At 44.2% G+C, this 12332-nt stretch overlaps 1 protein-coding gene across 2 annotated transcripts in view; it reads left to right on the top strand.

Annotated features, from left to right (window-relative positions):
- Window positions 1-12332, top strand: part of LOC149336904 (putative protein kinase C delta type homolog) — a 439118-nt gene that overhangs the window by 78334 nt on the left and 348452 nt on the right. The window contains exon 1 of one of the 2 annotated variants that reach the window (XM_089553210.1): window positions 10408-10653. The exons of the other annotated variant lie outside the window; for it this stretch is intronic. Within the exon in view, the coding sequence (XP_089409336.1) occupies window positions 10497-10653 (157 nt within the window). The 5' untranslated portion in view covers window positions 10408-10496. Of the gene's footprint in view, window positions 1-10407; window positions 10654-12332 lie in introns of those variants that run through there. 2 annotated transcript variants of the gene reach the window in all.

The raw sequence follows: 12332 nt of genomic DNA, 5'->3' as shown, positions 1-12332 counted from the left end.
AAGAGAAAAGCTTCTGTCGTCACAACATAGTTTCTGTAATCCTTCTGACCGAAAACTAGTAGTAACAATAGAAATTTTTGTAGTAACGACAAAATTTTCTGTATTCACTACAGAAAAGTACTACAGAAAAGTAGCACAGAAAAAACTGCTGTACTGCACACAATACTGCAGAACAACGGAAAAATCTGACCTTACGACAAAGGTCCAAGAATATTTTCTCCTGCTTTGACACGGTTCTGCCATTTTTTTTGACTGGGAGGAAAAGCCTCCTCTGAGTGGCTCTCTGGGAACAGGGATTGTCGTTGACGAGAGGTGTTTTGCTGGGCCACTCTCACATCTCAGTTTGTCGAATAACAGCTCCTTTGGGTTCCTTGTAGAACAGAACGACAGTCTGAAAAGAGGTGCAAAAAAGCAGCAATGTTTTAGGAGCCTTTGAAAGCTGTAACGAATACAGGTAGCCGGATCTGAGGTACCCAGGGTTCGCCTAAGTACCGCTGAGAATGAAGAACCAGGCACCAGCTAGACCGTTGGCTCCTATTCCATCTCGAATGATTGTCAGTGGTACCCGCAGCTACGCATAGAAACAGCTGCTTTAACATTTTTCACAGCGGGGCTCTTGAAGCGCTGCCCCTGTATGGAAGCACATAACCAATTTCATAGCAGGAACAATTGTGATACTCGTGTAGGCAATGGCGTAAATATCGCCGCCTCCTTCAATGTTGCCTGGACTGCAGTTCGGAAAGTTCAATGAGAATTGAGAAACGAGAGTTCATATTCTAGAGTGAAGCTGGAAAATTGGCCGATGCGTCGCCATCAGTTCAACCCTGCTGGTATGGGTCCGAACTGCGTGAGTAAGGGGGGCCATCCATAACATTTTGTTCTCGGCTTGGTACGCGAAAAAGTCTCGGCTACGAGATTATCCCGATGACAAAAGGCCTTCATTCAATAACAACGATCGATGTTTCGAGAAGAAGGATATGCCGCGTTTCAAACTCGGAAAATAATCGCCATCTTCCCGACAGTGGACACTGCACTGCTTCTGCGACATGCACGAATCAGTCATTCTGTCATTCTTTATCAACGAAGCCGACGTCCGCATCTTACTCATCTTTCTTCATTTGCGACCCATAGACTCCAACGTTTTTCTCTTTTCACTCTTTTTTTCTTATCCGCCGCTGTGAAATGACGCGTGGGGTACGCCCGCGTGACAGCACCAGAGATAGCGCTCGTATTTGACAAATCAGGTCGAAAAGATTGTTCTATCCGTTGCATGCCTGGGTGGGTGTATGAAAAAGTCACTTCGTGAACAGTCGCAAGAAAAGATTCATTCTGACGTGCATATTCGATCAAAATGACTTAACATATTAATGCAGAGGCTGAAGTTGCAGTCTCATTTCATTGGAATACTTTTTTTTTGTAGCTGCATGGCTGCTCTGAAATTAAAACAGTTCGTGTGGAGCTTTGAAATCCTTTCTCATATCCTACAATCAAGCATGACCACTAAAGGCAAACTGCCTTCAGGAGCGCTTTCTCGGAAGGAAATAGCAACAAATATTAGAAATGCAATGTGTGCAAGAAAAGGGGTAGGATTGAGGCCAACGGAAAATAGAGGTCAGACAAGGTTGTGAAGCAATCAGGAGTTTACAAGAGTGGAGTTATTTCTGTATAGCCGCTGTAAGCAAAAAATATTTAGGCAGTTACCATTGCGATTAAGAGAGTAACGTCAATAATACTAAATTGATATTGATATTGATATTTTTTAAACAGATCAAGGTCTTCGATACATGGGTAAACGGGAGATGTGTTCTACCTGACTGGGCCAGGGCATCCGATATAATGTTCAAAGCATGCATCGTAACAAGGCGATAATACTCTCTGATCATCATCATCATTTCTAGCAGCTTTTAAAAATCTTCTTTTTAGAGTGGCAATGAAGTAAATAAAATGCCTACTTGCGCCATGATTGCTCACAGTAACAATGACGGGCAATGACACATAAACGTGAAGTTTCTTTTTCCTTTGTGTGGCGCTTTTTCACACAGACATCTGTGTTTTTTTCCTTTACTAACATTTGCATTTCTCAACGAAAGAAGGCTTAGTCGAACTTCAACTTCTCTTCGTTTTTGTTATTGCCCTACTGGCGTCTTAAGATATTCAGTGGAAGGGGAGGCCGAATGTCTCTCGAAACCACCTCCATTCCAAATTCAGTGCATGTTACTTCGAATGTTCCCCTTGCGGACATTTTCTTCAAGAGGGTTCTCCGCAGTCAGGCTCCTCCTTCCCACGTCGCCTTTTTTTCAGTGACATTGTCTCTGAGCTCTTCAGGCAAGGCTCCGGTACACGTCCAATCGTTGCTTCAGGCGTCAGACTAGAGCATTTCCTAGGCAGCGTACCTTTATCAGCTTCTTGCTTCCGCTTCCTGTAACCTATTTCTCCATCGATTTAGATGCAAATCTTCGCCTGCGCTCTGAGAATTTCCCAAATTTTCCACCATTTACATTCCACTCACAAAGCTCTGCCAATTACGAAAACTGTCCAGGCTGGTTTTTGTTAACTTTAGTTCGCTATTTTTTTCCTCTCCAGATTTCTGTGCAAACTATTCGCTGGGGCTTGTCTCCGAAGATCCAGCTTTCTTAGCGTATAATGGAGACGAGTAGCTTAACACAAAGAATAATCATACTAGTTGAAGCCACTGAGTTCTTCGGCTGCTAACCGGAAAGCCGCGGGTTCGATCCCCGCCGCGGTGGTCGCTTTTCGATGGAGGCGAAATCTAACCCCGTTCGAACCCGAACGCGCCGGCCGCGTTTCGAGAGAGGCGAAACGCAAAATGGCGTCCGTATGTTGTGCGATATCAGTGCACGTTAAATTCTAAATTATACCGGACACCTCCACTAATGAACCTCTTTCTCTCTTTGTACTTTCACTCCCACCTTCCTCCCTACCCTCAGGGCGTCGTTCGGGTGTCCACCGAGGTGTGAGGCAATCACTGCGCCATTTCCTTTCCTCAAAAACCAATTTTCAATTTTCAAATTCCAGAGAGGTGGTGGTGAAAACTTTATTTTCACCTGGGGAGTTTGGGACACACAGGTCCGTGGGCCCCCGACCACTGTATTGGGGATTGTCAGCGCACTTTAAAGAATCCAGGGTGGTCCAAATTATCCGGAGCATTCAACTGCGGCGTCCCTCATACCCCGAGTCGCTTTGGGAAGGTAAATCAAACCAAACCATACTAGCGGCTGTGTCAGGGCGTAAACACTAATCATTTCTACGTGTCTTGAAGTGCCATGTCACACAGTTCTACAGTTATCCTTCATCCGTGTATGCACCCGCACGCGGAGTTGCCTGTATCTGTACGCATACCTAAGTGACTGAGCATCTCCACCTTTACTTCCTTTCGTGAAGTAAAACATGGCATCACAATTCTTCCTTCTAAACATTCTAGGTTTTCTTGGGTCGTAAGTACTGCATTCAGACGACCAATTGTTACATTTCTTCTCGGTAAACTCGAGCCACATTTATACGCAGCTGTTTTCGTTTTCCTCTACGATCACAAACTCTGGCCATAAAACACAGGCATACATTTATTATTAGTAAAGAAGAGTCAGCGCTTTATGCCCATTTCAAAACAGAGTAGGAAAACAGCTTACACAAGCGCTCTCCCTTTGGTGGGACCGTGAGGCTTTTTAAAAGCGCGTTTTCGTTTCGGAGTGGTAAACGAGCTTTAAAATGTAATTTCACTGAAACATCAAGACGTTGTGCTACAACGTGAAGTGGGCGCCCAACAGCGACCGCTAGAGAAAATTCTGTCAAAGTTGCGCTTGTATCAGCACCCCACGCTACTTTATGCCGAGTTCTTGTAACAAAGTAATTTTTGCCAGTTTAGCTCGCAAGCTGTCAAGCCCTACACTGTGGCCATTCATCGCGCCGTTCCATTCTGTATGGGTGTCGAATGATGAATTGTAGTCGCTTTTTTTTTCGTACGCATCAGTTCATGGCCCCTATGGAGCTGCAAAAAAGCTGGCGTCACGTTCTTTTGAGCACGCTTTTGTGAGGCAACATCACAGCCCGAGAGTTGACTGGATTGCTTTGTTTACGAATATTTTTGATGCTTCGGAGGCGACAGCACATAAAAAAAAAGCTGCAGCCGATGGTGACATCGAAGCTCGATGAAGCGAAAGGAGGAAATAGTTTATTGCGACTGCATCAGCTAGATATTATTATATCACAGTGCTGCGCGATTTCGTTTTTAACCGTGATGAGCATCTCGTGTAACAACAACACAAAAGCAAACGTCGAGAATGAAGAGATCATCTGAATCACCGCGTCGACCATGTTGTTTTTGTGCGCAGGGTAGCTAGCCTGCGGTAAAATGGAAAGCAAAACTGCGATTTTAAAAATAGGTATTGCGCAAGGCCTCAACCTATCTGTGCAATTTTGAGAAACGATAGTGAACGGCGAGTCCTTATTATTTCTGGCAATATTGGCGCCCTTCGCAAAAAATCTAGTCCTGAACTGGGGAGCACATAGAGGCGTGACCTCGCACAATCTTCGAAGAACGGAGAAACGAAACATTGCTACAACAGCGTGAAGTATATGTCATGTGGAGATTAAAGCGAGCCGAAAAACACTATGGTCCCTGCTCCTGCCAACTATAGGGTAACATTCTATGTGTTGGGGCTGACTAAAAATTAAAAATAATACGTAAAAGCGAAGATTGTGGATGGATAATTGGAACATAGTCAAATTTATGGAGGACGATGTTATTTATTATGTGAATTTATTTGTAACTTCTTCCAACCCTGTTAACCTACATCAGTTCAATAGACAACGACTTAATACAAAGAATTTTCCATTTCCGGCTTTTACGAAGACAAAATTCCTTGAAAGTGCATACCAAAAATATGCCTTCTCACATTTGAACGAAAAATTAATCAAGCGGGTCGTGAACCAACAACTCTTATCTGACAGCGATTCTGTCTTGCGCTTTTTCAGCTCCGTATCCATAAGTATCGATACATATCTTGAGGAGCGCGACAACAGCGCTTTAAGGAGAACGCAGTATTGACCACTATTTGAAAATTCTCTCGGATAAAGGATAAAAGCTCTCGGATGAACACCAACATTTTGGTGTTTTTTAATAAGCATTCAATTTAAGTGGAAGCGCAAGTGTTCCACCGCGTAGGTGAACCACCAACGGTGACGAGCTGGACACCGATTCAAGTCGCTTTGTGCTTGGGGAAAGGGCACTATATTGAAAAAAAAGGGCGAATAAAGGGCGATTCAGAACTACTATCCTTGCCATTTTTCCGCCAAGATCTGGGTAAATGTTATATAGAAATTCTGCTGAACCTAGATATAAATGAAGTGGAAATCCCAGCTAGATGTAACCAAGGTTGTGAAAAAGACGGAGTTGCCTTGGTGACTGGACCCAAATGAGTGCTGTTTAGAGTCGTGTGTCCTAGTTTCGCGAATGTTGCAATTAGTAAATTTTAATTCACTATTTTTTTAATATTGTCTTCGGGCAAAAACTCCTAGTTCGAAACTTTCAAATGGTGATGAAAAAACAGGGCACCGATTTGTATTTAACGAGGTACCATGTACGTAGACCCTTTTACCAGACTAAACAGAAAGCCCACGCAATACAAAAACTACGCTACTTCAGAGCCCCAAGACCTCTGAAAACAAAATCTGCGCACCTTGGGAGCGCTCTCCTCGATGCGGCTTTGCGTTCCAGTCGCAGAAAGAATTGCTCCAACAACTGCTAACGCCGTTCACGTTCTTCGTTGTAGGCCGGTAAAAAAATTTCCGTACATCGTACCTTGTTAACATTTCAGCCTGCTGCTTTTCAAGGCAATGTACAACATTTTAATTACACTTTTTTTCCTGCAGGCAATGTGTAAAAAATTAACCAATTAGTGTTTACTTATTTTCTGGCTTTGCAGTCGGTTCCGCTCTTTTTCGAGACATCTATTTTTTTAAGCTTCCTTGCAATTAGCTGGAACACCCTGTATATTAACTAATGCATGCTTGCCTTTAAATATGGTGGTCATATTTTAAATGCAGCATAATCGACCACTGTTATTTGGTAACAAGAGTATTTTTCTGGTGAGCATAACTCCCTCCATGTGGCTATGAATTTGGATTCATAAAAAGACATTTATCTGAACATCTATTTTCTGTATGCGAAAATGATTATTTTTGCAAACCTCGGATTGCCACATCTTCCGCATAGCTTATCTTTTTGCGCTAGGTTTCCAAAAACCTGTTCCGACGTGCGTTGGCATCGTCATCATGTCGTAAACCATCAAGCTTTTCGCTTCTCTGGCCTACTATGTTTGTTCAGGTTTATGACGGAGCTGTGGCGTCTGTGTAGACTAGTGAAATTAGTGCACTCGTACTTACAATTCAGTAAATCTGTTTGTAATATCTTCCTTTTTAAAACTAGGATTTACCGGGATCCTTATCTAGGCATTATATTTCTAATTCAACTAATATATATGTTTGCTGTTTCATGAGATTGCTTTAGTACAATATATGTTTACTATTTCAGCTGTTATGACACGTTTACAATAGGCAGTATGTTCTGTTGTCAACCTAATGGTAACATAAAGCCAAATTTTTTAAAGGAGCCATAAATGTAAGCAAAACAGAGCTGTCACATTTGCACTCCAAGAAATACATCCGTCGAAAGTGCTATGACAACATTCTTCGTTCGAACTGCCGAAAGTGCTGCTGAAAAATCGCGGAAATTTCATGCCCACGCTCAACGGTACACGATAGCGCGACACAGACCGCTGCTTCGCGCACACCTCACCTCTAAAGTCTTCTGGAAAAATCGTGTCATTTTCAAACACACGTGCGCATTGTGAGCGAAGAAACATGGGGCATCGACGCCCACACGCGTCTGCCTGCCTGCCGGAACAATTTCAGTTGCCTCGAATCGGATGCCTCTGGAAGCCCGACCGCAGAATTCGGGAGCAGCTCTGTCGCGCCACGACGGGCTTCCTTCCTTCTTTTCCTTCTTTTCCCAACTCTCTAGCGTGTCACAGCGTGTGGATCGCAGCCTCCCGCCTCCTTTTTTGCTGTTTTGATTCCTGCCCACTTTCCGGCCCGCGGCTTCTGTTTCCCACTTCTCCACTTCCGCTTTCCCTCCCTCCCCGCCTCTTCTCTTTTCCCTACATATCCCTTTTCATCTCCTTCCTCGGCATTGAGACTGTTTTTTCGTTCCTATCTTGCGACCTTTGTCACCGAACCCCTCGCCGCTGTTCGATCATGGGCCAAACGCAGACGACCTTGTTCGTTAGTTCGTCATTTTCTTTGCTTATGTGTAATTGTTTGCCGGTGTACAGCAGTTAGAGTCTCGTTCGAGCCGGCCGGACGGAATTGAGTGATTCCAATGAGTAGTAATCACCTCTCGTAAAACTAAATTCGATGGAAGGGCCCTTGAAAACTAGTATCAAAGTTTGGACAATTTGCCGCCGCGCCATAAAAGGTGCTTTCTTGTTGAGGTATTTCAAGAAGTGCCGAAAGCAAGATAGCCTGCAGATTTTCTAGGCTACTTGTGCCTCACTCATCTGTGCTGAGAAAGTAGAAAAAGGATCATGCGAGTCAATGGAACTGCGTAATATTTACAATAACGAACATCAGTCTTCGCCTGTCTTGGTTTTAAGCTGTGGAATTCTCGCCGATGTGTAAAAAGAGGTGCGTGTAGATTTCTGTGCGATTGTTTTTTAATCTTAAAGAGTAGCTATTTCCATTCACGAGCAAACGTAAGTTTTTAGACCCTCACCTCTCCGGACCACCTCTTTTTGGCTATTTGGACGAGTTACGTGCATTGGAGTGTTTCACTTCACTTCACTTCAATTTAATACCTTTAAGACCCTCGTAAGAGGGTATTACATAAGGGGTGGGGCATGCAAGGTTTTTGAAAGCCCGCGTAATTTGGCGCAGTGGAGGCCTAATTTGTTTGGCCACTGCGCCGAGGGTACATGCGCTTTCGAAGTACTAAAACTGATATGATTATTACTAACGGTGGGCGACAAGCTTCTAAAAAAAATAACAATAATTGTTATAGTTGAAAAATTCAACTTTCTGGGAGTTGGCAGAGAATCCCATGTGTTCAATTGAGGCTGTCGTCTTCTTTCAAGCACATCTTGGCCCCAGCAAATCTTTGTGTCTGAAGAACCACCGTGGACGTGACGAACCTGAATAGGCATTTCTACTTAAAAACGCACTCGAGGAGCGAACAGCACCGCCCATGCCGCGCAGCGCACAACTGAGAAAACGTGCGGAAGCGTAATGCTCACGGCACGCCTTTTAAGCTGACGATCGGAACGCCGTTAGGTTCACAGTATTATTTCGCTCATATGCAGCCTCCCAGCCATTTTTGCCGTTGCATAGGACTGAAATAAAAAGAAAAGCACCACAGAATTATAAAATAAGCCCTGTACAAGCAACAAGAGTACGTATTCTGAAGCTCCAAATTACCCATTCTTTGCTGTGGTTGCCCATGGTTGCAGACACAAAAAAAAATAAGGCTTAAAAACTGGAGACAACGCGTATTAGAAAAGGCAGAGCTGGAAAGCGTTCGTGAAAGGGCAACTGAAGTTGTTTTAGAATTCGGTGAGCTAAAATGTGTCGAATAAGAGAAACATGCAGGTAAACCCTGCGAAATCATTTTGCGATACCACTTGAAACGGTATCGTAATCGCCGAATAAAGTGGCGTGAGCGCTCAGGCTTCTCTCCAGCGCCCAGCGACGGGCGTAGGCCCCGTTAATGACGGCACGCATGACAGCATGGCATTCCCAGCGAATAAACAGTTGCTTTATGAAAGAAGACCAATGCCATCGAAGGAGAAGCTCACGAAGCATTGTTTGGGGGGCATCGGATGACGCAGGGTAGCATGCAGGCGAAGGTAGCGGACAAGAAACTTCGGTGGTAATGATGTCACTACGCGTTTCCCCGCATTCTTCAACGCAGTGAGGAGAAGCCTGAACATCATCGCGATTTTAATCTACGATTATTTCACCATTTGAACTGCTAGTACAAAAATACTTTGCATGCTTAACCTACAAGCTTCATAGATTGGAATTCTTGAATAATCTCGAATTCTCAAAAAATCACTTCAGCTTCCCCGCGCTACTGGACCCACCATGGAGCGCAGTCCAGCTTCGGCGATGTTCGCCCGGGTGCACTATCAGCAAACCACAGGACGAATGCAATCCAACACCCGAAACACAACATAATGAACTTCGGGAGACATTCCATAAAAGGTGGACAATTGCAGCAGCTTTGTTTCTGGGATTTCGCTCGCTTAGAGTAAGAAAGCCGGCAGTCCAGGAGGGGAAACAGCGTGATAACGCACCTTCTCTCCGTTTGTAATATTTACAGATAGCGATATGGGGGCCCTAAGGTCACTCTTCAGATAGCAAGGACAACTGAACTCAAGTTTGTTGGGGTAGCATTCACCAAGCTGTTCGCACTTAAAGGCACTGTTAAGACAAGTCGAATTTGACCTTTTTGGATACACGGCCGAATTAAACTACATTAATTGAAAATGGACCTCTTGTAAGCCTCAAAATGTCAAAAAATGCACTAGGGGTATCTCCAGCAGCTGCCTCTTTAGCAAGCAAACTGATTTATAAAGGCGTTTTTTTCTGGTTTAAATGGAGCAATTCTCATTGGGCAAGCCAGCTTTAACGTTGCAACGCGGACTTAGAAAAGTAAACAAGAAGTATTGCGTTCTCATTTGAGGCCACAGCATAATTCAGCTCATGATGCTGACCGAGTCCGTTTCGATGGTGACAGCATAAGTTTAAATTCAATGGCAGGGAAAATATATCTCTTTTAAACACAGTTTTATTATCAATGCGTCTTTTGCTCACGACCAAACATCGGAAAAGCCACTAAGATCCATAGAACCAAATTTTTACTGAGTCTAAACAATGAGTCGCGTTTCCCTCAGCTTTCTCTTTGAGACTATTTCATGTCCGACATGCAACCGTGAGCTTGTCAGTCACGACCGCATACGATGCGATATCGTAGACAAACGGGACGTTCACCCACAATTGTTAGAAGCGCACAACGTCCTCAATCAGGCCTCTAATTATAGGCGTCACCGGTGTCTTAGTTCGGAAACACTGCCCAATTTTTGGGGCCTGGCTCCCCAAACGCTTGCCGTCCGTGCTAAAGCCAGTCTCAATCAATCACCGCTGGCCGTTATACCCTAAGCACTCAAGAGAACAGGCAAATGTAAGTGCCTTTCTTGCCTACGTTCTAGCTAGGCCGCGAGCCCCGTATCTCCATGCCTCGCCCCGTTACGAGTGGGGGTGCCGATAAGATACGCGGCGGCCGACCACAGGTGCTGCTCGTTCGTAAGCGGTGGGCAATCGGGCCGCTCACCTCCGAAGCAGCACGATCTTTTTCGCGGGTATTTCGCCTTCTTTTGATTTGTTGCCTTTTTCCTTTCCGCGCTCGCGCTCGTCGAGCGGGCAACATGCCTCAGCAGTTGACGCCGAGTGCCGTCCGTGTTAGCACGTGCTCAGTGCCACTGACGAACGCCTGTTGTGCATGTGTACGTGTTACCCTTGGATACCGCCAAGCCGTCATTGGAGTGATGAGTGCCAAAGCACCGGACACACGGAGGAATAAAGGTTCGTGCTATGCTTTTGAATCACTGGCTGGAAAATAATTCTGTGTGAGTGGCTGAATACTCAACGGCCGTGTTTTGGCGTCTATTTAGGAGTTCGTTTAAATCATTCTTCTTTCTTCGTTTCTCAAAATGTAGGAGCGATTAGCTTAGTAAAGGCAACGAAGCCGCCCTATATCACTGCCCTTTTTTGGCACAACGTAAAAACCCGTTTCATCGCTGTTTCGCAGAAAACTACTTCATTTGTGAAAGTTTTCACAGCAGTCAATATATAAAACAGAAGCTTCTAACACGACTAACTTACATTTCATCACTCACTGATCAACGGCACGAAGTAAAAAGCCGTCATGCCACGCAAGATGTTGTGAAAACACTAATACGCAGCATTTCTGCCGGTAGGAATCATTTCCTCGTTCAATTCTTGTAATTTCAGAGAACACTGCGCTTAACAGAGTGGTGTTTAATCGTTTTTATGTAAACAATCTGTGTTTGTATATTCTTTTCGCTGCTGCTTCATGCATTTTGGTGTTTCGCAGCAAGTTCGGTAGTACTTACAAGTATTATGCTAGGCTTCCACCCTTGGCTAACAGTTGTCTTCCGTTTTCAGAAATTGCTTGTTACTCCACCTTCTATTACTTTACGGTTTGGAATTGTATGGTATATCGCTACATGTTCCGTGCTGCTCATTCAACCTTCCCGCATACTTAATGAACATTCCTCCGCCAAAAACCATTCAGTTATATTCTCATCTCAAGCTTCTTTATTTTAGTAGTCTGACATTTTCGTATAACTGTATCATCTAGTTTTCGCTTGGCTCCTCACGACAATCAAATAGATACATAAATTGGCAGTCGCGAATTTCAGTGAGAGACCTATCAAAGAGCGATGTGCGCATGCCAGCGGATTTCCCTCATCAAATTCGCCAGAGGAGAGCAAACCATTCCATGCTCGGTCGTGCAACAACCGCTTTCACATAGAGGCGATTCACAGACATGCACTGATTATTCCACTCTCTCGTTACCAAACGTCCTTTCGTAAACTCAACGGCTTTCCGCTTCAACTTTACCGGGCTCATTACAACAATCTCAAGATGGTGAATTCTGAGCTACTTTGTTTTATCTGTGTCAATTAGAAATCTGCGCAAGAAGCACGAAACACAAAGAGGGGGCCAAAAGGAAAACCCCGCATCCGCGGATATATTTTATCTGCAATTTTCGGCACCTCCAGTTATTATGCGGCACCTCCAGCTGTATGCGGGTCTCTTGTGCCTTCTGGAATTTTTGTGTTTTCGACCTCCATTGCAAGGGAGAAAAGAAAAAAGCAGCATTCATAGAATTTTTCAGGCATGAAACTAATTTAGTACAACTGCACTCATATATTTTGTTTGTTTTATTCATTTTTTAATGGCTCTCTTCGTTAATGCTTATGCAGCCTGAGAGTATTTTAAATAAATAAATACACTTTAGCGTAGCTACCACATGAAGGGCGGCGACGGTAGGCAGAATTGTATACCATCGGCAGATACAAATGATGTAACAGCTATTTCAGCCTTTCGACTGAATTCGAAACTTCACTGCGGAGTGATAAAGAATATCGCTCGGAAGAGGACTGCAGAACGACATGCGGATGCTAGCGCAGATATCTGATTGCGGCTTTACTGACCCTTACGAAAGCGACCTTCAA

This window comes from Amblyomma mixtum, chromosome 7 (genome assembly GCF_055824585.1).
Source record: "Amblyomma mixtum isolate Tamu chromosome 7, ASM5582458v1, whole genome shotgun sequence".
Taxonomy (NCBI): Eukaryota; Metazoa; Arthropoda; class Arachnida; order Ixodida; family Ixodidae; genus Amblyomma; species Amblyomma mixtum.
The sequence above is the reverse complement of the archived record's forward strand: the minus strand, read 5'-3'. Positions and strand labels throughout refer to the sequence as shown.